The sequence below is a fragment of the Nycticebus coucang genome, chromosome 14, assembly GCF_027406575.1.
Source record: "Nycticebus coucang isolate mNycCou1 chromosome 14, mNycCou1.pri, whole genome shotgun sequence".
Lineage (NCBI taxonomy): Eukaryota > Metazoa > Chordata > Mammalia > Primates > Lorisidae > Nycticebus > Nycticebus coucang.
The window spans coordinates 44,445,888-44,472,948 of NC_069793.1; the positions used below are offsets into that span (position 1 = coordinate 44,445,888).

At 41.7% G+C, this 27,061-nt stretch overlaps 2 protein-coding genes across 4 annotated transcripts in view; both read right to left on the bottom strand.

The window, feature by feature from the left end:
• Positions 1-27,061, bottom strand: part of NAV2 (neuron navigator 2) — a 434,895-nt gene that overhangs the window by 242,610 nt on the left and 165,224 nt on the right. For all 3 annotated transcript variants that reach the window (XR_008374143.1, XM_053560432.1, XM_053560431.1), the window contains exon 4: positions 19,196-19,268. Coding sequence is in view for 2 of the 3 variants with exons in the window: in XM_053560432.1 (XP_053416407.1) it covers positions 19,196-19,268 (73 nt within the window). In the remaining variant the exon portion in view is untranslated. The remainder of the gene's footprint in view (positions 1-19,195; positions 19,269-27,061) is intronic.
• On the bottom strand, positions 11,414-12,148 carry LOC128564709 (NTF2-related export protein 2-like). Its single transcript, XM_053560435.1, has one exon. It carries the CDS (start codon positions 12,146-12,148, stop codon positions 11,723-11,725), a length of 426 nt encoding a protein of 141 aa, XP_053416410.1. The 3' UTR covers positions 11,414-11,722.

The following is a 27,061-nucleotide window of genomic DNA, read 5'->3' on the forward strand; positions in this document are numbered from 1 at the left end:
AACCACAAAGAAATTAGCTTATTCTCCCCACTGGGATTAAAGTGGATACACAAGGCAAGCTGCATGTCTGGCAAGTGCCGAGCGGAAACTCTCTGTGAGCACACCACTGAAAAAGCAAGCGTCCTGAGCAAGACTGTGCTTGTTCCACCAGCAAGGGGACCGACTGGGACAGGCACTTCCTGGCACTGGTCTTCACGCTGCATTTGGCTTCTGCCAAGTCTGTGTAAGCTTCAAGCCACACTGAATGTGCAAAGTGGCTGCAGTCCCACTCCATAACCCATGCTCTCCTTTACCCAGCCATCTTCTGCTCAAATATTGGGCTCTGTCTCTCTCTTGTCTGTTGAATAAGTAACTCTAATATGGGATGGGTGTAGGGATAGGCTAAAGGGACTTGTTTCCATGAGGCATTCATATAAAATATCTCCTATATTAAAAGAAACTAGAAAAAATAAAAATTTTTAAATTCCAGACAGTATTTTTCAGATGTTAAAATCCATTTGCCTCAAGGCATGCATAGAGAGAGTTGCAAAGAAGAATAAAATATTTATTCACAGGCAGAGGCTACATAGATTGCAAGGTGCCTCTTCTTGGGTAACCCTTCCTTTTATGTAGTTCTTTTTACACCAGATGCTGGTGGCTACAGTCTTAGCAGATCCTGAGGGTGACGAATGAGGGCCACCCAGTAGGGGAGGCAGGGGAGGAAACATACTTAGCAGGTGAACACACTCAGCCCCTCTCTTTGCTGCCACCCCAAGTTGGATTTCTTTTTCTGAATTGGCAAGAGGGAAAAGAGGAATGTAAAGACCAAGGAAGCTTCAGTGGCCTTGTCAGAGGGGTGGGTTAGCCCCAGGCTGAGAAGAGTCTACTAATGAGGAAACAAGAGTTTCTCCAAGGCCCAATTGAGGGGCAGAAGGAATGAATGGAGTCCTTTCAGAAGCAAGACCCATTCTGTGCAGAGGGAGGAAGGGCAGCCTGCCATTGTCTCTGCTGCACTGCGATCTGCTGGTTAGGTCAGGTGGAATCACTTCTCATTGGGACATCCCTTTGTACAGGCTCTGCAGAAAGTGACGATACAAACTTCTAGTATCCAGCTTTCGCTTCACTTCCTATTTAGGGAGCTAGCAGATTCCAAGCATGGGACAAAGCTGATTAGAGCATACTGTGTAGAAAACCGAAGCAATGAGTTCCAATCTGTATTCCACTTACTATTTGTGCAACCTCAGCAATAAGGTTATCTCTTAGGCCCCCGCAAAATGGCAATGCTGATACCATCTGGCCCAGCCACAAGGTTGTTTTGCAGATCAAATGAGAGTATACTTGTATACGCAAAAGCACACTGTGAACAGTGGGGTTGGTTATTACATGAGTATAGCCCCAAATTCCCACACAGCTCCAGTCTCATGTCTTAAAAATGACAATTTTTACTATGCTGATCTTTTAATATATTGTACAAACCATGCTATTTTTGAGAGTGAAAGCAGGAGGAGCTCTTAATTATATCAGGACCACAGGTATAAGCCAGGACTGACGTGGATGAATTAGGATCCAAAGTCACTGCTTATAAGATCGGCGCCCTTAGCTCAGTGAGTAGGGTGCCAGACACATACATTGAAGCTGGCAGGTTCAAGCCCAAGCCGGCGTTATGGCGGGCACCTGTAGTCCCAGCTACTTGGGAGCCTGAGGCAAGACAATTGCTTGGGCCCAGGAGTTTGAGGTCGCTGTGAGCTGTGATGCCATGGCACTCTGCCCAGGGTGACACAGTGAGATTCTGTCTCAAAAAAAAAAAAAGTCACTGCTTATAAACCACTCTGTGCAATGCAGGCAGTGGAGAAAGCTCAAAAGAGATGCACAAGCCATCCCCCCACCCCCAACCAGGTTCTTGAGTAGTTCAGCTTTAACCTTCAGCTCTGCGTCCTTTTCCATCCTAAGGAAACCAAAGAAGAGGCACACACCTGTGGCATGTTCTACTACTGTTTCCAAATGTTCTTGCCAGTACCTGAGAATCACAGACTGTGAACTTTGAATGGGATAACGTAGTTGGCTATTCATTTTACTCACAGGAACACAAAGCCTCACAAGGTGGAGCGACACACCTTTAGTCACCCAGCTACGCAGTGACATCAGCTAGGCACAGAACCAAGATGAGCCAATCAAATGCAGACAGGCAGGTTAGCAACTATTAAAAAGCTTGAGAACTTCCTCTCAACATTGAATTCACTGGAGGGAGAAAATAGTGCTAATTGTGGGGATAGATGAAATCCACATAAGATTTATTTTTAGTGCTGTTTACAGTTATTATCAAGTTGTTATATAGTTTGCAATAACAAGAGCTATTAGTGATAGTGGTGTATTAGGCAAAGCTCTTTGTAGGCACGCTCTCATTTAATCCCTACAACCTGAGAAGTGCCTATTATTATCCCTCTTTTACTTAAGCAGAAACAGAAGCTCAAAAAGGTTTGATGACCTCTCTAAGGTAATAAACTCTGGAGCTGGGATTTGAATCTAGTTTTTTCCAGCTCAAGGTCTGGTTTCCTAACACTGTGTAACTTGGCTTACTTGTATACTCATCATGTGTGGTGAATTTAAAAGCATACCAGATAATGTTTTATTTATTAAGCTAGCTGGTGGGCATGTAAGTATTCTTTATCCTTCTGGTGTGTCAAACATTCCATAACACTTTTTTTTTATACCACACAAGAAAAACAAAGAGGAGAGAAACTACCAATTCATTGTATCTAGGGACTTAGGGGTTGCAAAAAGTAGGCACGTGTCCACATCAGCACCTTCCATAACCTACCCACCCAACCCCAGGGCAGACGGACGGACCCCGTCTTGTCACAGTCTTTACCTCCTGTATTATTCAATCATTTACTATTCATGACAGTAAATCATTGGTTCGATCATTCCCTAAAACATTCTTTAATTTTCAAAAAGCATAATGCTCCTTTGATAAATACACTTTCTCTTAGGAGGCTGCATTTTTATTATAAAGATCACTTTTTTTTTTTGACAGAGCCTCAAGCTGTCACCCTGGGTAGAGTGCTATGGCATCACAGCTCACAGCAACCTCCAACTCCTGGGCTCAAGTGATTCTCCTGCCTCTGCCTCTCAAGTAGCTGGGATTACAGGCGCCCACCACAACACCCACCTATTTTTTCTTTTTTTTTTGGTTGCAGCCATCATTGTTGTTTGGTGGGCCAGGGCTGGATTCAAACCCGCCAGCTCAGATGTATGTGGCTGGCAGCTTAGCCACTTGAGCCACAGGTGCGGAGCCAAGATCGCTCACTTTTGGAGCCAGAAAAGCCTGGGGTTAAATCTCTATAGTCCATCATTTATCACTTAAGAGTTTTTATAAGAGTCAAGCTCTCTGAACCTCAGTTTTCCTCTTCTTTAAAATGGGTATCCAATGTACTCAGCCCTACTATGAAACTAATTATAGCCTAAGAATATGAGGAAAGGGGAAAGGGAGGGGAGAGGAGGGAGGAGGATAGGTGGAAGGAGGGTAATTGGTGGGACCACACCTACCGTGCATCTTACAAGGGTACATGTGAAACTTACTAAATGTAGAATATAAATGTCTTAACACAATAACTAAGAAAATGCCAGGAAGGCTATGTTAACCAGTGTGATGAAAATATTTTAAATTGTATATAAAACCAGCACATGGTACCCCATGATTACATTAACGTACACAGCTATGATTTAATTTAAAAAAAAAATGGGTGTGTTTCTTGCTGCCCTTTTGTGGCAAGATTGTCATGAGAAGTGACGATAAAATGAGTACATTTAGGACACTGCCTGGCTCTGTACTTCCCTTTTTGGCTCAGAAAATATGATTGCATTCCCTTCAGCCTCCGCAGAATAGGGCTCTTCATCCAAAGGAAGCCTAAGCAGTGGTCTGTTCTCTCTGCTTAGCCCCTCAGTGCCTCAAGTCCCTGATGTCCAGAAAGAAATCAACAGTGAATAATCCAGCATTAGAGAACACTCAATGGTGAGCTTCTTTCTGGTTTTTAAGACAGCATTATTGAGGTATAATTTGCATCTGTAAAATTAAGATTGCAATTCCATCATTTTTTAGTAAATTTAGTACTTCTAGATTTAGAATCTCTATCACCCCCAAAAAGATTCCTCATGCTCCTTCGTAATCAATTTCCAAACCCATTTCCAGGCAACCACTAATCTGCTTTTTGTTTCTACAGATTTGCCTTTTCTGGTTATTTTATGTGAATGGAATCATGCAATATATACAGACAGTCTCCGCAATGGTTGACTTACGATTTTACAAATTTACTGGGCATGAAAGCAATATCCATTCAGTAGAAACCAGACTTACCCATACAACCATTCTGTTTTTCACTTTGAGTGCTGTATTCAATAAATTACAGGAAATATTCAACACTTTGTTTTAAAATGGCATTTGTGTAAGATGATTTTACCCAACTGTAGGCTAACCTAAGTATTCTGAACATGTTTTAGGTAGGCTAGACTGAGCTATGATGTTCATTAGGTTAGGTATGTAAAATGCATTTATTTTCAACTTACAATGATTTATCAGGGCATAACCCATAGTCCCATGATAAGTAAAGGTACATCTGGCTTCTCTTCCTTAATGTTATTAAGGTTTATCCATATTAGAGCATGTATCAGTTTTTTTATATTGCTGAATAGTATCTCATTATATGGACATACCATCTTTTGTTTATCTACGTCCAAAATAATGGCCATTTGGACCATTTACATTTCTTTTCAGATCACAAAAACTCAAGAGCAGTAAATGCTCTGAAAGCCAAATAGTTTATGCCATGGGTGATCTGCAACAGACAGTAACCAAAATAGCTACAAGTATGTTCTTTCCATATTTCCAAATGGTATTTGTCTGTGTTCCATGAGGCTTGGTAAACCAGATCCTCAGGGAGCCTAAAAACAAAGTCCAAAAGCCCACAAAAATGTCTCCTTCATGATACCTCTCAAGGATATGAAAAAGGAGTATCATTTTGTGTCTAATCAACTAACATTACCCTCTTAACTTCTAGAGAAGGAAAAGAAGTGTAGACCTAGACAGAATAGACTTGCCCAAGGAGACACAGCCAGCTGATGACAAACCAGCACTGGAAGCCTGGTCCCCTCACTCTTCCTGCAGCCACCTCCACATAATGTGAACAAATTGCATGGGCCCTATTCCAGTTTCCAACAGAAGGAGTGTTTCCTTGAACCTAATTTCTCTGGTTCCTGACTGATCTCTTTGTTCCCACTGGCTGGTACTAATCTGCATCGATGCTGTGGTTAACATCAGGCATGAAGGGTCAGATAAATAGGAGAGATATTTCTTTCAACATTCTTAAAGAGAAACCTCAAGCCTGGCTTCCAAAGGCACTGAAATGATCCAGCACAAGGAAACCTGCTTTGTGTGGTAGAGAGAGCCACTGCAGACCGCAGAGTCGCAGAGCTCCTATTCAACTCCCTTAAGTCATGGTTGTAGAACATTTCCCCAGCTGACTGAGACTGGGGATCCTTTGGCGGTGCTATCCCTGCAGATGGGCCAGCTATACACCAATATTTGCCACCTAACCTGCAACCCTACTCTTCAGCTGTGTGCTAGCTGCTCTCCAAGCCTGCCAACCTCTCTGCCCACAGGCGGTGGGGGGGGTGACAGAGTGGGAAGAGAGCCTCTAGGGACCCTTCTGCAGAGGGTCCTTGTCAGTGTCATGCTCAGGTGACATGGGCAGGAGGAAAGGAGTGTTCCACCTGCTGCCATCACTATGCAGGTCCAGACAGAAAGCCCTCCTCCAGCTTTCCAGCTTGGGGGTGGGGGTGGGGAGCAGGAGCAAACTCAGTACCTAGGTCTCTGGCCATGGGGCAGCAAAACCAGCACTGAGCTCAAGTCAGAAACGGATTTCACTCCAAACACTCACTCTTTTCTTTTCTTTCTTTCTTTTTTTCTTTTTTTACTATTAAGTAGCTCTGTACATTAATGTGATCATGGGGCACCATACACTGGTTTTATAGACCATTTGACACATTTTCATTACACTGGTTAACATAGCCTTCCTGGCATTTTCTTAGTTATTGTGTTAAGCCATTTATATTCTACACTTACTAAGTTTCACATTTACCCTTGTAAGATGCAACACAGGTGTAATCCCATTAATCCCCCTCCCTCTGCCCCCTCCCTTTCCCCCTTCCCCCTATTCTTAGGTTGTAACTGGGTTATAGCTTTCATGTGACAGCCATAAATTAGTTTCATAGTAGGGCTGAGTACATTGGATACTTTTTCTTCCATTCTTGGGATACTTTACTAAGAAGAATATGTTCCAGCTCCATCCATATAAACTTGAAAGAGGTAAGGTCTCCATCTTTCTTTAAGGCTGCATAATATTCAATGATGTACATATACCACAATTTATTAATCCATTTGTGGATCGATGGGCACTTGGGCTTTTTCCATGACTTAGCAATTATGAATTGGGCTGCAATAAACATTCTGGTACAAATACCTTTCCTATAATGTGATTTTTGCTCTTCTGGGTATATACTTAGTAGAGGAATTATAGGATTGAATGGCAGATCTATTTTTAGATCTTAAGTGTTCCCCAAACATCTTTCCAAAAGGAATGTATTAATTTGCATTCCCACCAGCAGTGTAGAAGTGTTCCCTTTTTTCCACATCCACACCAACATCTCTGGTCTTGGGATTTTGTGATATGAGCTAATCTTACTGCAGTTAGAGGATAACTTGAGGTACTTTTATTTGCATTTCTCTGATGATTAAGGATGATGAGCATTTTTTTCATATGTCTGTAGGCCATGAGCCTGTCTTCTTCAGAAAAGTTTCTCTTCAAGTTTCTTGCCCAGCCTGCGATGGGATCACTTGTTCTTTTCTTGCTTATATATCTGAGTTCTCAGTGGATTCTGGTTATGAAACCTTTCTCAGAAACATAACCTGCAAATATCTTCTCCCATTCTGAGGGCTGTCTGCTTTCTTTACTTATTATGTTTTTGGCTGTGCAGAAGCTTTTTAGTTTGATCAGGTGCCAATAGTGTATTTTTGAAGTTGCTTCAATTGCCCGGGTGGTCCTTCTCATAAAATACTCGCCCAGACCGATTTCTTCAAGAGTTTTCCCTGCACTCTCTTCTAGTATTTTTATAGTTTCATGTCTTAAGTTTAAATCTTTGATCTAGTGAGAGTCTATCTTACTTAATGGTGAAAGGTGTGGGTCCAGTTTCAGTCTTCTACAGGTTGCCAGCCAGTTCACCCAGCACCATTTGTAAATAGGCAATCTTTTCCCCACTGAATGTTTTTAACTGGCTTCTCAAAGATGAAATAATGATGAGTAGCTGGGTTCATCTCTTGGTTCTCTATTCTGTTCCAGACATCTACCTCTCTGTTTTTGTGCCAGTACCATGCTGTTTTGATCACTATCGATTTATAGTATAGTCTGAGGTCCAGTAGCGTGATTCTTCCTGCTTTGTTTTTATTTCTGAGTAATCTCTTGGCTATTCCAGGATTTTTCTGATTCCATATAAAACGAAGTATTATTTTTTCAAGATATTTAAAGCATGATAATGGAGCTTCAATAGGGATTGCATTAAAATTGTATATTGCTTTGGGTAATATGGGCATTTTGACAATGTTGATTCTTCCCAGCCATGAGCATGGTATGTTTTCCCATTTGTTAACATTTTCAGCTATTTCTTTTCTTTGAGTTTCATAGTTCTCTTTATAAAGATCTTTCACATCCTTTGTTAGATAAACTCCCAAATATTTCATCTTCTTTGGCACTACTGTGAATGGAATAGAGTCCTTAACTGTTTTTTTCAGCTTGACTATTGTTGGTATATAAAAAGGCTACTGATTTATGAACGTTGATTTTGTAACCTGAGACGCTGCTGTGTTCCTTTATCACTTCTAAGAGTTTTGTAGTAGAATCCCTGGTGTTTTCCAAATATACGATCATATCATCTGCAAAGAGTGAAAGTTTGATCTCTTCTGATCCTATATGGATACCCTTGATTGCCTTTTCTTCCCTAATTATGAATGGCTAAAACTTCTATTACAATGTTAAGAGCAGTGGAGACAATGGGCAGCCTTGTCTGGTTCCTGATCTGAGTGGAAATGATTTCAATTTAACTCCATTCAAAACGATATTGGCTGTGGGTTTGCTGTAGATGGCCTCTATCAGTTTAAGAAATGTCCCTTCTATACCAATTTTCTTAAATGTTCTGTTCATGAAGGGATGCTGGATATTATCAAAAGCTTTTTCTGCATCAATTGAGAGCATCATATGGTCTTTGTTTTTTAACTTGTTCATATGCTGAATTATATTTATAGATTTACGTATATTGAACCAGCCTTGAGACCCTGGGATAAAACTGACTTGGTCATGATGTATAATTTGATGTGTTGCTGGATTCTGTTTGTTAGGATCTTGTTGAATATTTTTGCATCTATATTCATTAGTGATATTGGTCTATAATTTTCTTTTCTTATTGGGTCTTTTCCTGGTTTGGGGATCAGGGTGATGTTTGCTTCATAGAACGTGTTGGGTTGTATTCCTCCTTTTTCTATACTTTGGAACAGGTTGAGTAATATAGGTACTAGTTCCTCTTTAAAGGTTTGGTAGAATTCTGACGTGAAGCAATCTGGTCCTGGGCTTTTCTTTTTAGGGAGATTTTGTATGGTTGATGCTATTTCAGAACTTGGTACAGACCTGTTAAACATTTCCACTTGATTCTGGCTAAGTCTTGGAAGGTGACGTCTTCCAAGTATTGGTCAATTTCCTTCAGATTTTCATATGTCTGAGAATAAAGTTTCTTGTAATATTCATTAAGCATATTTTGAATTCCTTTTTATTATTTTTTTATTATTAGATCATAGCTGTGCACATTTTTGCAATTGGATTTTTTCAATTTCTGAGGATCTGTTGTTATTTCGTCTTTGTCATTTCTGATTGATGAAATTAAGAGATTTTACTTTTCTTTCCTGGTTAGGTTAGCCAAAGGTTTATCTATTTTATTGACCTTTTCAAAAAACCAACTTTTTGATTTATTGATCTGTTGTATAATTCTTTTCTTTTCAACTTCATTTAATTTGGCTCTAATTTTGGTTCTTTTCTTCTACTGGGTTTGGGGCTGGAATATTCTTCCTTTTCCAGTTGCTTGAGATGTCCCATTAAGTTGTTAACTTCCTCTCTTTCCGTTCTCTTGAGGAAGGCTTGCAGTGCTCTAAATTTCTTCCTTTTCCAGTTGCTTGAGATGTCCCATTAAGTTGTTAACTTCCTCTCTTTCCGTTCTCTTAAGGAAGGCTTGCAGTGCTATAAATTTCCCTCTTAGGACTGCCTTTGCTGTATCGGTATTCTGATAATTCGTGTCTTCATTGTCGTTTTGTTCCAAAATTTGGTAATTTCCTTCTTAAGCTCATCTCTGACCCGGCTATCATTCAGCATAAGGTTATTTAACTTCCATGTTTTTGTATGAGTATGCAGATTCCTGTTGTTACTGAGCTCAACTTTTATTCCATGGTGGTCTGAGAAGATGCAAGGAATAATTTCTATTCCTTTAAATTTACTGAGGTTAGACTTGTGACCTAAGATGTGATGGATTTTGGAGTATGTTCCGTGGGCTAATGAGAAGTACGTGTATTCAGTTTTGTTGGGATGAAATGTTCTGTAGATGTCTGCTAAATGCAAATGTTGCATGGTTAGGTTTAAATGTAAAATTTCTTTGCTCAGCTTTTTTTTTTTTTTTTTTTGATAAAACTTGTCACAAGGCAAATTTTATTCATTCAAGTTACAAAAACATGAGCATGTCAAAAATACAGTTTAGTCCATATAAGAGTAGTTCAGCCATTTAGAAAGTATACAGAGTTTGGAAAATAAATATACAGATCTTAAAACATATAATTGTGAACAATGCATAACCATTCAATATAATACTCATTGAATTATTGCTAGTCATATGCAGTTTTTACTTGAGATCATTCTCCACAATGGGAAAGGCAGTATTTGGGCATTCTGATTGATTTTAGAACACCAATCCTAAATAAAAAGCTCACTTTTAGTTGAATATAATATGTAAGTTTTGATCAGTGCTACAAGAAAGTGTGGTTTAAATTTCATCAGTTCTACCCCTTTATCTTCTTCTAATTCTATTGTGATACTATATAAACAATATACGATATAGTTTGGGGCAACACAATTAATTTTTGGTTTTAAAATTAAGTGGTAAGAAACATTAATTTTGGTTGCAATGTAAAAATAAAACTGGCTTATCTAGCTTAAGAACTTTAAAAAATGGAAAAGGTATTAAAAGTTTAAACAGAAAGTAAAGCTTGTTTTCTTCTCTTTAGAAGTTGAGACATAAAATTAACCAATTTGTTAAGTTTATCATGAAGATGTGCTGTTCTCCATTTTCTCTTTAAAAAGACAACACAGTAGAAGATGTTGAGGTTTTAAAACAGATCTACTTGCTCAATGCCTTATGGTTAACAAATCATAAAATTAAATAATTAATCTAAACAATTAAGGAAAACATACTGAAGTTGACAATAGAAAACACAGGGGAAAAACACACTGATTTGGCGGGGGGCAGAGTGTGAAACATAGGAAGACTTTAGGCCTAAAAATTAACATGGAAGACTTAGAAGTTAAGAGTGTCACAAAGAGAGAGCAATGGCTTTGTTTCCAACTTCTGTGTTAGACGCTGTTACAAGGTTAAGTTTACTGCTGACATTTTACCCCCTTAAGTTCTTGAATAAATGAGACAAACATTGGTGATAAACATGAGGTCAAGTGGAAAGATCTTAAAAAATAATTCTTAGAACAAAAGTGATACTCATGATCATTTGAGAAGGATACCTGTTAACTTAAGTGGTTTAAATCCTGAAAATAAGCTACATTTTTAGGAGGTAGAAAGTACGTACCCAGAATTTACCATCTAGCCTCAACCTTCGATTTCTGTATGTCTTATTTCCAATTCTCCCATTAAAGCTATTAGTTCTACAATCATTCATCACCTATAGTTATAGACATAGAGCTGCCAAGAAAAATCTTTTTACAAAGATTTGCTTTTAAGCCACCAATGTACCCAATATGCAGGTATCAACTGAGAATATTTTATAGTTGTACTTGATTTAATTTATGTCATAAGAAAACATGCCAACATGAAAAATTTAATATGACAAAAGACTACTAGATATCTCTATATGTAAGTTCAATATGTCAGAGTAGTTACCTAAATCTAAATTTGTACTGTTTGCATTGATTTGAAAAAGCCATATATTAAAACTGCATTACCAGTGTTAACTGAAAAAAGACAAGTGTTTTCAAAACTATACAATTAACCTGATAACCAAAAAAAATCCACTTCCTCTCACAACTACCTCGTGCTAATGTCTCATAGATAGCATCGTAAAGGATTTTATTTTTGTGATAGGCTGGTTTCACAGTGAGAATGTTAGTACCAAAATCATGTATTTGATATTACTTTAAGAATGCCATTACTAGAATGTAGATAAGGCATGTAAAAACCTAGCATTAAAGCTCTTAAGGGCCATGATTCAAATCGGCAGCTACTAGAAAAGGTGCTGCCAGGAATAAAAAAATTAAAGAAATTAATTTTATCTTATCACATACTAGTTTAGAATGCTTCCACAATAAAATGAATGAATTTCACATAAATTTGTGTTGCTGGAACTAATAGATGAAAGGAGAATGGACTCCCTCCCTTAACTACTAGCCCAATCTTGAAAACGCAAGCAATCACTAGCAATCTTCCATACAGTGTTGGTAGGACTGGACTGAGCAGTCAGCAGGAAGTTCTGGTTGAAGTAGTGTTGTTTGTTTCCATCTAACTTCACTGTTCCACTGGTCACAACAAGAACTGTCGTCTGGGACGGGGTAGCTTGCTCGTGAACTGGTTGGCACTCTAACATATTGACCTGGAACTCACTGGAAGGCAACATCTCAAAAAAATTAGTCAGGGCATCCAGCCCTGTAACAACATTTCTATTCCATATTAAAGTGGCCTTCTCCAGATACAGCCTGGTTAGTGCCCGTCTTCTTTTATCCATTGTCTCATAGTAAATATTGACAAATTCCTCGACAGCTCTATATGCCTGATCTACATAAGTTTTAAAATCCTTCTCCCCCATTTACCGGTCCCAGTCTAGAACAATGAATCGCCAATCTCATTTCATTCTCAGGCAATCAAAAATGGTTTTTAGAGACGGAGATAAGAAATAGGAGGAGACTGTTCCACAAACACCACACTGAAACACCCATCCCCTAGCTACTCCCCTGCTCAGCTTCTTATTGGAGGATCGATCCAACAATGCCAAAGGAGTGTTGAAATCTCCAACTATTATGGAGCTGGAGGAAATCAAGTTGCTCATGTCTGTTAGAGTTTCTCTTATAAATTGAGGCACATTCTGGTTGGGTGCATAAATATTAATAATTGAAATATCATCATAATGAGTATTACCCTTAACAAATATGAAGTGACCATTCTTATTCTTCCTTACTTTTGTTGGTTTAAAGCCTATTGTATCTGCAAATACAATTGCAACACTTGCTTTTTTCTGATTACCATTTGCCTGAAATATGAACAACCATCTTTTCACCCTGAGTCTATATTTATCTTTTAAGGTAAGATGTGATTCCTGTATGCAGCAAATATCTGGCTTCAGTTTTTGTATCCAGTCAGCTAACCTGTGTCTCTTTAGAGGACAGTTTAAGCCATTCACATTAATGGAGAATATTGATAAGTCTGGTAAAATCTGGGGTATCAAGTTTTTCAAAAGTCCAGTGGACATTTTTAATCCTTTTGCCACTGTGGAAGTTGGAGTTTGATCAAAAGTTTCTAAGTGAGTTTACTTTTGTGGTAGAGGATTGGGCTGGTCATTATGGAGGATAGGCCTGAGAATATCCTGAAGAGCTGGTTTGGTTATAGCAAATTTCTTTCACATGTGAATGTCATTAAAGTATTTAATTTCTCCATCATACACAGAAACTCAGTTTAGCTGGATACAGGATCTGGGGTTGAAAGTTATTTTGTTTTAGGAGATTAAAAGTCCATGACCACCCTCTTCTGGCTTGAAAAGTTTCAGCAGAGAGATCTGCAGTCATTCTAATACTCTTCCCTTTGTAGGTAATGGTTTTCTTATGTCTGGCTACTTTCAGAATTTTCTCCTTCATATTAACTTTAGTGAAGTTAATTATGATGTGCCTGGGGGATGTCTTATTCTGACTGAGTCTTGCTGGCGGTCTGAAACTGTCTGCTATCTGAATTTCAGAATCTCTTGGCATGTCTGGAAAATTCTCTTTTATAATTTCATGGAGAAAGGCCTCTGTGCCTTGCAAAGCCACTTCGTCACTTTCAGGGATTCCAATCAGGTGGATATTAGCCTTCTTTGAATTATCCCAGAGCTCTCTGAGAGAATGATCCATTTTTGCTCTCCATTTCTCTTCCTCTGGAAGTTTGGGAGCGTTCAAAAGTTTTGTCTTCAATGTCAGAAATCCTTTCTTCTGCTTTCTCCACTGTTACTGAGGGATTCTACTGTATTTTTCATATCTTTGAGGATTGCAAATTCTTGCTTCAATGTGTCAGAATATTTGGTGGTTTTGTCTTTAAATTCATTGAATTCTTGAGACAACTTTTGAATTTCTCCTCGAATTTCTAATTCCAATTTTTCCTCCATTCTATTAATCATTTGCAATCCAAATTCTGAATTTGATATCTGACATTTCAGCTATCTGTTTATGAATGGATCTTCAGTTACATCTGTCATATCTTTCCTTGCGGGGGTTGATCTACTCTGGTTATTCATGTTACCAGAGTTTTTCTGCTGATTCTGCCCCATGATTATTTTACACCGTTTGACTTTTTCCCTGGAGCTTTGCCAAGGACCCGTACAGTGCTGCGGCCTGAGAAACTGGGAACCTGTTTGGTGTGGTGGGGCTAAGTGGCTCTGTCTTGTTTTCAGCTGGTCTCTGTCCGACCCTAGTGATACAGTTACTCTGGGTTGAAGTCTCAGCTTTTGTTTGTATCCTTGAGGTCGTAGCTCACCTCAGCAGGATTGATGTACTTTCTTCAACCTTCTCTCTTGGTGCAGCTCTAATCCGCCAGGTTACTTGCTAAATTTCCAAACACTCAGTCTTTTCACCTGCAAGAATCTTCCTGCCTCCATTTCTCCAACCTGCAGGGTTGATAAAAAGTAGCCCTTTGCCCCCATCGTATTAATATTATCTAGATTTCCCTTCATTTTTCTTTTCTATTTGTTGAATGTCTAATTCAACCTGTGAAACCCAGGGGAAATGCTGCTGCTTCTGTGAACCACATCTCCACCCTGCCTGCCCCAGCAGAGCTTGTCTGTGTTTCTTTAGTCACCACTGGCTCCTGTACCTACCAGGAGTCCTCAAACTACAGCCTGCGGGCCACATGTGGCAGTGCAATTGTATTTGTTCCTGTTTTGTTTTTTTACTTCAAAATAAGATATGTGCAGTGTGCATAGGAATTTGTTCACAGTTTTTTTTTTCTTATAGTCCGTCCCTTCCACGGTCTGAGGGACAGTGAACTGGCCCCCTGTTTAAAAAGTTTGAGGACGCCTGATACCTACCACCACCACCACTTTTATTAATTGGAATCAAGGCTAGTTTTATACAACTGACTTGACTCTCACATACCCCAGTGTCTTAGCACCCCACTGACTTGACTCCCATATACCCCAGTGCCTAGCACCATGTCTGGCATACAGGACGTGCCCAGCATAAGTTTGCTAACTAAATAGGATAAGCTTTACCCTCTGACATTTGCTTCTCCATTACAGGAAGATAGGCTGAAGGCCAAAGCGCACAAACCCCAGGTGTTCTCAAAAGGGCTACAGATAAAGGCCATCCTTCCTCACAGGAACAGGTTTAAAGGTGGTTGTGACAGGTGGCATGTGTCAGGGATGGTTTGGTGGGGGATCCTGAACATCATCCCAGGACAATGGGAGGGCCAGGCTCTGGCGAGTGTCCAAGAGCAAACAAATTCAACCTTCAGAAACACAAAGTGGGTGGATAAACCTAGTCCCGGGAAGTCCCCACAGTCAGCAGCACCTCCACAGTGCTCACTCAGGCCCCAGCCTCTGCCCCAGGCATCCGCTGTCTGTGCCCTGGAACAAAGGCTCTCTGTGGCTCTCCAGCAGGCAGGTCTGGGCAGGCCTGAGCTGCTGAAAGGCTTTAAGGACAGGTGCACACACAGTTCTGGGTCCAAACCCAGCTTTAGGCACTGGGTGAAATGCATCTCTGGGGCTTTCCAATTGCTAATGTGTTCTTGATCAAAGAAAGGTCCTTAGGGCACTCAATCATTTTCAAAAGGAAAATAAGCAGCATTAAATCTATGTTACTTTTTAATGCACTATAATGCTTTTCTAATAGTTATATGGGTGGGTAGAAGGAGAGGCAGTGGTGAGCTGAAAACACCAGGCCTCTGAATTGGCAGATGTGGGTACCTCAGCACCACTGACCTCATGGGCCTTCCTTTTCCCATGTGTAACTTAATCACTACAGGGCCTGTATGATAGGGATAACACTAACACTGACCTCATAAGGTTCCAGCGCGGATTAAATAAGATAAATGTGTACAGCATTTAGCTCCGTGACTGACACATGGCAGGTTCTCCATAATGGTTTCTATTCCTACAATTTAACAGGATATCAGTACAGATATTTCCTGTATCCTGAAATTACAAATAAGGCCCGATCTGAGGATAAAAGGCTCTAGGTACCCTTGCTTTTTTTAAGTTCAAGGAGAAGACAGAAGTTGGGACCAGTTACCTTCCCTCAGACCTCAGCAGTTCACAATCAGTCCCTCACCCCCCCACCACCAGATCAACAGAAGATCTAGATGACAGAAGGGCATTTTGGAGGGATAAAGTTTGGTGATCATGGAGACAGGCTATTTCCCTCCTCTCACCAAAGAGCAAGAAGGCAGGTGGGGTCCTGGTACTCCTTCAGTCAAGGGAGTGGCAGCTTTTAGAGCATCACTAAAAGTGGGGGTGCTGGGCCAAAGGGGGGGCGGCATTCTAGTTGCAGACTGGATGGCCGCTAAGCAGAAACTGGGCTGCACAGCCTCCTGGCCACCTGAGAGGAGGAAGGAACTGGAGAGAGACTAGATGTTGGGGGACTGCTGTGAGGTGACAGGAGCCCTTCCACTGCAAGTAGAAAACAAGCCCACATGTTCCTACTGGACCTGTAGTGAAAGGGTCGGCCAGATCTCACAGAAGACTATCAATGTTGCCAGAGCAGCACAGGAACAAGTCCCAGTTGGCAGGGCATGCTGTGTCCACCAGCTGCAACAGTGACAGTGATGGCTACCCCAAGAGGACAATAGCTTCACCAACAGCAGAACCCTCTCTGTGCTGCCCTGATTCTGGGGGCTCAGATGAAAGAAATGGGGGGGAGAAAGGAAAAAGGGGGGAAAGGAGGAGGGGGGAAAGGTGGGAAGGGAGAAAGAAGAGTTAGAGAGAGGGGGAAAGGGGAAGGAGAAAAGATGGAAGGGGGAAGAGGGAAAAAGGAAGAAAGTCAAGCCATCATGCCTCCATCTCCCTTCAAGCTCGAGAAGCCACTTGCACTGGAGGGAATGGAAAAAGAGGACTTTGAGTAGAGTTTGAGAATGAACTTTTAAAATGAACAAGACCTAGTCAAAAATATGGACATAAAGACAAGGCATGGTGGCTCATGTCTGCAATTCTAGCACTCTGGGAGCCCAAGGAGATGGACTGCTTGAGTTCAGGAATTCTAAACCAGCCTGAGCAAGAGTGAGACCCTATCTCTACTAAAAATAGAAAAATTAGCTGGGCATGATGGCACATGCCTGTAGTCCCAGCTACTCAGGAGTCTGAGGCAAGAGGATTGCTCAAGCCCAAGAGTAAGGTTGCTGTGAGCTATGATGCCATGGCACTAGACCCAGAGCGACAGAGGAAGACTCTGTCTTCATAAAAAAAAAGGACATAAAACTTTGTATAACTCAGCAAGATTGAAGAGTTATGGATTTTGGCTAACCCAGCAGGAACGATAGGTGCAAAATGGCCATGTTAAGGCAGTTGTTGAAATAGCATAAAACTCCTTCATGGCTACACTCCAGTATCTTGACACGGCAACACGTGGTGTGTTCTTCTATGCTCAGAGACTCCCAGGGTCATCCCAACATTAAGAAGAGGCAGAGGGCTGAGGGTCTGTCTACATATGCTTTCGTGGGCCATGACATCTCCTAAAACAATGTTCCAGGTAACAGAGAGTTCTAAACTGAATTTCTTTACTGTTACATGGCACGTCTAGATTTTCTCCATCTGTTGCCCCAGAAGACACCATGAACATGAGCCCTGGAATCACGCGGGCCTGGGTTCAAATCCTCACTCTGCCAATGTCTAGTTACATGCTTCAGGGATGTCACTCATAACCTTTTTAAGCCCAAACTTCTTCATCTGTAAAATGAGGCTGTTATCAGCTTCAGTTGTGAGAAGTGGAGCTGATAAAATCCTTAAAACCACAGTTGGCATTTATTCACTCAACAAATATTTCTTGCATAGATTCTCTATGCCTTAGGGTACAGAGAGGATGGGGCAGATAGGGGAATAAATGAGGCGGAAGGCAGGACAACGGGTAGATTTCTGGGTGGCAGGGGTCACCTCCAGGCCAGGCAGGATGAGCAGTCCGAGGCCTTGCTGCTGAGCACAGCTCTGTAAAAGTCCCAGCTGGTGCTGTGCAGGCATTAGGGGGATGGGCACAAGCCTGTCCATGGGGTCCAATCACTCCCCCAAACCAGGAGAGCACGTCCTGCCATCTGCTGGCCAGCACTGGCAGTCTCTACCAGGAGGAAATTATGTGTCTCCTGAATAGGAATTTGCACCTCCCTACTACCACTGAGCTCCCCCACCCCCATGCCCCAGCAATGTGTATTCCACCTGTCAGTTAGCCCTGATCTCACCCCCACGGATGAGGACCCATACCCTCAGGTCAGGGGAATCCTCTGGGATTAGGGGTGACCACACTACAGCTGCTTCTGAGACCTCTGGAAGCTGTGCAGTGTGCCTATGCCTGACTGGGGACGGGCCCAGCACATTAGAGTTCCCGATAACAGTCCCACTCAAGAGACACGGCACACCCACAGGCACTAATAGTGCCCACACCCACACCCAATACCGGAAGAGACTGCAGCTCAGAAATGCAGCCAGGAAGACCAAACTTTCGCCATGGAGCAGAGCAAAGGGAAGGAACGGTCCCACGCTGGGATCCATCACCTTTGCAGACTCACCTGATCCATCGGGCTGCTCTCTTCCTCACTGCTCCCCACCACCCCACCTTGACCTCCAGAGTCCATGCGAGCAGGCATCCTTTCCAAAAGCAAACTTGCTGGGGGAAGATGCTATCATCTGAAACCCAAACTGCATTACCTGTTCTGGGAAAGCTGGAGGCAGGTGCAGCCTAATGAGCTTGGGAGGTTGCCTGGTCCTACAGCAGCTTTGAGCTGGCAGCTGCTTGTATTTACAAGTAGGAGAGAGAGTGAAAGTTTCCAGGCTGAGATGTTGCCTGAGGAGGCTGAGAATTCGGACCAGCCATCTCCAGACCAATACCGAATATAATAGTAAAACACTGGCAAATGCTAATGTGCTAATTAGCTGCCACATTTAAGTTAATTAAAAACTAATCGGGATGTAAATATATAGCATTGCATTAATAAATCACGTGCCTTTCTATTTTTTTCAAGAGCAAGAAAAGTGCCTCTTCATCTAAGAAAAGAGGTAAGAATTAAGCATTTTTCCCTGGGAGCTGAGCAGATTAAATATGTTCTGTGATTAAGTAGTCCCTCTCCCACAGAGAAGACCTGACTTGATAATGAACTGAATCACCAGGCAGGTGGATCAAATCAGCATTGTTTAAGCAAGGCCTTCTCAAATAGGAGCAGCTCCCTCTTTATTACTCCCTCAGTGTCTTGCAGACGGGGCTGGTCTGGTTGAATCTGCATTCTTGGAGTCATTCCTTCGGGTGTGAGAAAGCTGGCATCCTCAAGTCTAGGCAAGCATTGAGCTGTCTATGGGAAAACAACCTGAAGAGCCAACCGGCATCCTTTGTCTTAATGATATTAATATCATCAATAAGTAACAGGCAGGCACTTCTAATAATGAAAACGCAGCTTCACGACAAGCACTCTGACTCACCTTCTGCAGACAGCCCCTGGATGTTTATTCCCTTAGCTGCCAGGAAATTCAAGCAGGCATCTATGTTTTCAATCTATGGGGAAAAAACAATATACAATTAATAAATGTTCAGCCTGCTCCAAAGCATGTCTTATTAGGAACAATGCTGTAAAAACGGCCAGTGGATGAACAGACACAGGTTAGGACTCTGCTTTGTCTACACTTGCACAGGAAAAGGTTACCTAATATCCCGACCGCACAGTGCCAAAAGTGGAGGTCTTGGATTGCTCAGGGCTGCCAAAAATAACCAGAAAAAACTGAAGCTCTCTCGTCTTGATCACTGTCACCAGTACAATCCTGAAGGCTTAAGCAGTTGCCAGAAAAATGGAGATGGGGATGAGGTTAGTGGGCCCACCCATCTACCAGCAGCTGAGAGAAATGTCCAGCCACCAAAGAACCAGGCAAGCAGACAGGCAAATGTACAAACAGTGGATGGGAGTTTTAGCAGGAACCTGGGTAGTGTTTACTCACAAAATTCTCTGGATGACAGACATTGCAGATGACCAGAGAGGGCTGTGACCTCCTGAATCACTTTTGCTCTCTGTGGCAAGGAGAGACTCACCAGCCAGAACCCATGAGGCTGCCCAGGTTTGCCAGGGCTAATGTCATGGCCAAAGGCAAGTCAATGTCCAGCCCTCATAAAAAAGAATAATTAGGTCCTTCCCAAGGGTCTAATTTGACTTCAGTTGTCAGGGCTGATTATTTTTTGGTTTAGAGAAAACTGTTCTGGCTTGATTAATGTCAATGGTGACCATAAATAAAAGAAATTGCTTTGACTTGGAACAAGGATCTTTGAATTTTACACAATTTGCATTTCACAAAGGAGACCCCACTCTCCCTTCCATAACCAGCCTACCGGCCCCATGACATCCCAGGCTGTATCAACATTCTTATGAACTCAAACCAGTATTTAACCCATTGAATTTATTTTGGACTAATAAACGATTGTTTTTCACAGTATACATGTCATCATTTTCCATCCCCATGGAACTGCTCCTTCATGGCCATAGAGTGTGAAGTGTCTGTATTTTAAGAGCTCTAATTTGAGCTGAATCTAGCTCCAAACCAGTTTTCTTGAAGTTTGTGTCCACTTTCCCACGGACATCCAGCATTTTTCTCCTCTACTCCCAGTCTTTGCATCTTCCAAGGGCTTTAAATTAATCTATGGGACACCTGGATAAAACGGTATCCACATTACAGAATCTACCCAATCCTGAGTTAGAAGTTACTCCATGCTTCCATTTTTATCGCAAGGTTCCCATCTCCTTTCTAACCTCTAGTCCACCTTCAACTGTCCTCATCTGGGAGTCGTTTTCTCCTCTCTAAAAAAAGGGACAGAGTGCAATTTCCTGTAAACTAAATAAATGCTGATACTAAGGGCTACGCCTGCCACCATCGCAGAAAATCATTCCCTGTGTAGACAGAGGAAAGGTGAGGCTGCTTTGCATCTCTCCTTTCCTCTGTCTAGCCCCAGCAATGACTGACAATGACAACAAGGTACTATCACCTTCGAGAGAAGTCAGGAGGAGGAAGAAAAGAAGAGAGCGGCTGTGAGCACCTTGTGGATGGTATTTTAGAGCAGTCTGCTCCCATTTGCAAGGATAATAAAAATTATATCTCTAAGTGCTATTTTACCATACTCTGAAACTCTGCCTGTGAGAAAAAATGTGAACTATCAGTCTATGAGTTCTTATTTCTACTGTCAACACAGTGGCAATGTACCAAAATTACTCAAAAGAATGTGTTGCCCCCAAAAAAGAGACACTAGAATTTAATAGTGATAACATTATAAAATTCCTCTTCTATTCCTCATCATTTCCTACAATCCCATCCTACTTCTTTAATGTAATCCATAGCACACGGCTGATAAAATAAGTTTTTGGCAATTAATGTCCCCATGGGGGGGGGGGGGGAAGAAGTTGACCATCCTGACTCTTTGTTATTGCAAAATCAAAAATAGTACACTTGATGTTTACCCTGGGAAGTGTTATGTACATGGATTGATGTGGGTAGGTTAAGTTTTTTCAGCAATAGCCCAACAGAGTGGCACTAAAGGAAAAAAAAGATTCCCACCAACATATTCAAGAATAGTGCTGCTCCACTACAACCTTGTATTTCTATAAAACTTACCTCCCAAAGAGCACACAGTACATTTGTTGGGCTTATGAAGGCTTCAATGCATATAGCGTAATTTAAAAACAGTAGTATCCTCTTGCAAGGATAGCCTTGACACATTTCACTTCAGCCATCTGCTGGACTTTCTTTTAATGTCACATTCTATTCAAAGGGTGGATAATTGTAAGTAAGTCAACCAAATACTTCCTTTTAAGTCCTAGCATGTTTTCATAATTTAGATCAGGAGTTGTCCACTAGGTAGGGAGGAAGGATGGAGGTGAAGGAATGATTTGTCCACGTCTGGCAACATTTGGGGCTGTCACAATGGGAGGAGGGGTCCTTATGAACACTATTCTTTTGATAGCGTTGGCAATTATTCCATGAAGAAAGTAAGGTAAGGTGGTCAGAGTTTTGACTGAGATTACACGGGTCAATGTCAATAACACAGCTGGGGGCAGGGAGCCCAGAAGGTCCTCCTCCCTGTCACATGAGTTTGCATTTACATAATCCACCTTTTTAGAGCCCACACTGCCATTTGCCACACATTGGATTCCTATGCATTTCAAGAAGAATCAGAGCATACACAAACAAGGGGAGCAGTAGGCTCTTCCTTCTTTAGGAGAATAGTGGAGGCCCAGGGCACCAAGAATGTTTACTTCTAATGAGGAGATGAAATACAGGGAGCAAGATCCAGATGGCTGGATTGCTCTCCTAGAAAATGTTAAAAGTAAAAATAAGAACTTGGTCATCATTTAAAAGATCATTCATAAGCCTATTAAGTGCCTTGAATTTTCCCTCTCTACTGTGAATTCTATGTTCACAGGAGGAGTTCAAAAAGCATTCCTTAAGTCTCAAATCCACTCTTTAATAATGTTCCATTAAGGTTAAAAATCACTCCTGACAAGGTGACGGAGACCCACGCCCTTTCATCTGCACCCCAGGGATTACGCAAGGCTGGGAAACAGAGTAGGGTCAGCTGTGGACTTCAAGCTCCTGGGTTCATTTGGAAGAAGATCAGAAGGGGAGATTTTCTTTGATCCAGGCATCTCGTGATTAAAATTCACCTTAAGGTTTTCTTCCAAATGCTGCACAAGTAAACACTCCATCTCATGTACCCCAGAAATTGCAAACTCCCTCCACATCCTGAGAGGGGAATGTCCCAGGAAGCACCCAATACTCATTATAGCACAAGGATGTCCCCATGCCCATTCTTCATGGGGGCCTGTGTGTGGCTCGTGTGTGGCTTGTGTGTTATCCAGACACACAGCAGGAGATGAGGATCCAGTCAAAGCTGGGAGGCACAGTGAAGGAAAACACTCCTAACCAGCAAACTATGTAAATACGATCAAAGTTGTTCATTAACATGTAGCGGCCAATATAAACTACTTTCCAAAATTAGCTGGAAAAATCTGTGTGAAGTCTGACATTCCAGTGTTGCTGAAGGGGGCTGAGGACTAAAAGAAGGCTGTTGTAGTTGTTGCTATAGAAATGGGTCCAAGAGTTCTGGGATCAGGTTGCTGGAATCTGTAGCATTAGCTGGGGTGGGAGGCCCAGAGTGGGACTACCATGTGGCTTGGAGACCCCCACAGCAGAGAGTGGGGGCAGAGAAAAGGTAGAGACCAAGACCAGGGTGCACTTTCCAGAATCCCCTTGTTTGGGGCCAAATATGGCCTCTACCTATGCAAGAGGGTGAGGCTGTGTGTGAGTAAGCCTTTCTGCTGGTCAGAGATGGGACCTGCACCCCAAAGTGGAAGAGTTTCTCATGTCTCTGCACTTTAGATTTACGGGGCAACTTCCACCTTTGTCTCTCATATCCATAGTAAGTACATTCCCACCCAGGACAGCCAGAGTGCTAGGAAAATCCAAACATATGCCAAACAACTGGAAAGAGAATTGGGTGATAGGAACCAAGTGGAAAACTTCACATTTCAATCATGATTAAGGCTGGACTGGGTCTCATGATAATGTAAAATATGCAAACCTCGGAAGCACTGCTGTATATCTCTTTGGTAGCTTAGAGACTGATCAAATACCATCTGTTGTGGCAGTTGTCATGGTAGCATTTTTCTCTGAATACCAGTGTAGCTGAGTGCAAAGCGCATGAAAATGATTAATGCAAATGAAGACTATCTCTATGGGCGCTGCCACCGTCCAGGGGAAGATGATGTTCCAGGCATACCAAGTAAGCAGTGCACTAATTTTATGAGTTAACAGTTTATCACCAGGCGATCTCCAGCCTGGGAGGAGAAGCAAACAGCTGTTGCATTGAAGTCAGGCATGGTTGCACTCATTTTTATAAATCATGAAATGCCTGAAGGCAATGAGAGCCCCAGACCCCAGAAAAGGCAAAGTGAGAACTTGCGAGTTCTGGTGACTTTGAAAGCACAGCATAGCTTCTTCACAAAACTCATTTGTCAGCTTAAATAACTTTATTTCAGAATTATATATAACGCTCACCTCTGATATTGCTACTTGCCATAAAAAATGAAGGGGGGAAGGTTTGATGGAGGGTAAATGGTGGGACCACACCTATGGAGCATATTACAAGGGTACATGTCAAAATCTACTAAGTACAGAATATAAATGTCTTAAACACAATAATTAAGTAAATGAAGTGAAACCCTATATTAACTAATTTGCTCTAAGCATTCTAATTTGTATATAAAATCAGCAATTTGTACCCCATAAATGCACTACTGTATATATGATCTATGTTGTATATAACTTAATAAAAAAAAATGATTGTCATTCCAGCACAATTCACAACTTCAAACATGTGGAATCAATCTAAGTGCCCATCAAGTCATGAATGGATTAACAAAATGTGGTGTATGTATACCATGGAGCACTATTCAGTCATAAGAAAGGATGAATTAAGGCCATTTGCAATAATTTGGATGGAACTGGAGACCATTATCCTAAGAGAAGTATCCCAGGAATGGAAAAGCAAACACCAGATGTACTCTATATTAAATTGGAACTAACTTAAGAGCACACATGTGCACAGAGGGAAGTGAAACCTGTGGAAATCAAGCAGGGTTGGGAAGGAGATGGAAAAAAAAACCTGCCTACCAGTACAATGAACACTATTTGGGCAACAGGCACACTTCAGGAATCAAGCATTACAAAGGCAATCCATGTAACCAAAGACATTTGCACCCCCTTAGTATTTTGAAATTTGAAAAATCATCTTTCATTTAAAAAAATTATAAAACATAAAATTTCAAATAAATAAATACCATCTAAAAAGAATTGTCATTCATTCATTTTGCTATTTCTTCACCTATATACGCTCAGCACTTCCTGGGTGCCAGAAAGTTTGCTGGTGGTGGGTATATACATGTAAATAAAACAGACATAATCCCTGACCTTGTAGTCTAAAGGATGGGGAAGCAGCATTAAATAAATAATGCACAAATCAGTACAGGCCAACTAGCTGTCATAGTTACGATGAAGGAGAAGAGAGTATTAGAAAAATGTATACTAGAATGAAGACCTAATCTAGCCTCAGGCTGGGGCATTCAGGCAAGAATTTCTTAAAGAAGAGACAGCATGTAAGTCCACATTTGGTCTGTGTTGTCCACTGATGTAGCTCCAAGCACCATGAATAGGGAGCAAGCAGTTCATAACAAGTACTCAAGAATATTCATTGACTAAAGAAATGAAGGGAAATCAGTGCCAAGACCTGACCAGTTCGCCAGGCACCCAGAGTGGGGAGAAGATCCTATCAAGGCCAGTTACTAAAGCCCAAAGCTTCGATGCAGAATGCAGTCTATGTACCACATTCTAGGAATCCAAAGAACATCGACATGGCTGGAACACAGTGGAGAAGGGACAGGGGTGGAGGGAGAAGGGCCATACTGCCACAGGGAGGGAGGGAGCGCAGGGGTCCTTCCATTTCTTGTGAAACCTTGTCAGTGTCTCACTCTGTCCCATTACCATGGCAACAGCAGCCCATCCCACTCCTTCTGGCCTGCAAACTAGAGCTTGGGCTGCTCTATCCTAGGGAGGTCTCAAACAGTGGCCTCAAGGTGTGGCTCTGCTGACTTTCAGGCTGAACATGGAGAAGGGGAGGGGTGGGAAGTGATGTCAACATCTGTGGCCACATGTATTAGAAGTTTCTGCTTCATATCTAAGAGGTCTCTGTGCCCTTCTGATACCCTTTCCTCTGCACCTTTCCAAAGATAAAAAAGAAGAAGAAGGAAAAAAAAAAAAAAAAAACCACCATGAAATCAAACCAAAAAGCAAAATGTACTTTGGAGACAACATCTGTCTCACAGTGTTGTTTATCTTTCCTCTACGTTCCTAGGGCCTGTGGCCTTAAGCCTAATTGGCCCAGCTTTGATTTTCTTTTGTTCCTCTTACAACAGTGCTGGGGCCCAGCATCCTCACGTGATCACAGGGCTCACAGATACAGTGTGGTCCTGGAGATGCACTGTTCACAGGACTGACCCTAAGGAGCCCTATAATTTAATTTTAAAAGGGGACCCCAAAAATGAGAGAAATGCATGGTGACGTTTCACATACTCCCAGGTGGGAAATGCTCGGGAGCATCAGGGCCGGCCTTTCTGTAGGCCATATAGCTCACTTGGCTGATGTATCAAGCCAAATTCATCCTGTTATAACGAGAGGAGCTCTATGCCCTCTGTCCCGGCTTTGGCCACTCCAGCATCAGAGCTCTTGTGGTGGCTCTGAAACAGGAAAGCTTAGGAGTGTAGGGATCAGACCAGATGTGGCTTCAGAGTCCGATGTCAGTCTGCTTCCCTTCCTGCTTTGCTGCCTTCCAAGCCCCTCCCTCTAATTTGGCAATGCTGTCCACCATACTGTTTATAATATTTATAACTTTGACTTTCCATGATGTTGTCAAGAATTCCTATTTAAAGCACTTTATAGGAGTCTCTCTCCTTTACAGCATTTACAGCAAATGGGTAAGTCCATATGGATACAAAAAAAATTATCACCAGACGAGAAAAAATTAAAATCAAGACTCTCAAATTCCTCCAGTGACTATCTTTTTCTAGACTATCTTTTTGTTTCCAACTACCTAGAATATTTCATTTTCCCATTATTTTCTGACTTCTCCATTTTTTTCCCTTGAAACAAGAGAGAAATCTAGGAGGGGAGTTGTAGCTGAAGTTCTAGAAATCAGTCCTTACCCTGGAGCCTCCCACAACAAACCCTTACAGTTGAACTCTTGTCTCTTTTAGAGAAGGCAGCCACGAGGCGGTGAACAACTGCACTGGTGATCAGTGTTGTGAGAAAGACCTAAGGACACCTTGGTGTATCTCCAATCTGTATCCCATCCTATGTCTATCATTTCTCCTGCTACAATTTCAGAGGAATACTCCTCAACTTCCTTGCACTTCTGAAAGAGATCATTATCCCCAGGTGAAGGAGGTGGACATAAAAACAAAAGCACAGTGATGAGGGCTCAGGAGTGATATTTACAAGATATAACACAGGCTTTGAATTCAAATCTGACTCTGCCATTCTGCAATTATGACCGGCAGCAACTTACCCCAGTGGCTTCACCTGTATCATAGGGTTTTATAACCTATATAACAGGGTGGTGGTTATCATTAAATAAGAGGAGATAGGGATGGTGTTTAATAAGTGTCCCATAACTGGTAGTTGTTATTACTGTGCTATAATTTGTGATGTGAATGTCCCTGGGCAATAGTTCTAAGGACATGACATTCCAAAGCTATGTGT

Bases quoted from the DNA above. Each gene is read 5' to 3' on its own strand.
- LOC128564709 (XM_053560435.1), bottom strand. From the start codon at position 12,148: ATGGGGGAGAAGGATTTTAAAACTTATGTAGATCAGGCATATAGAGCT.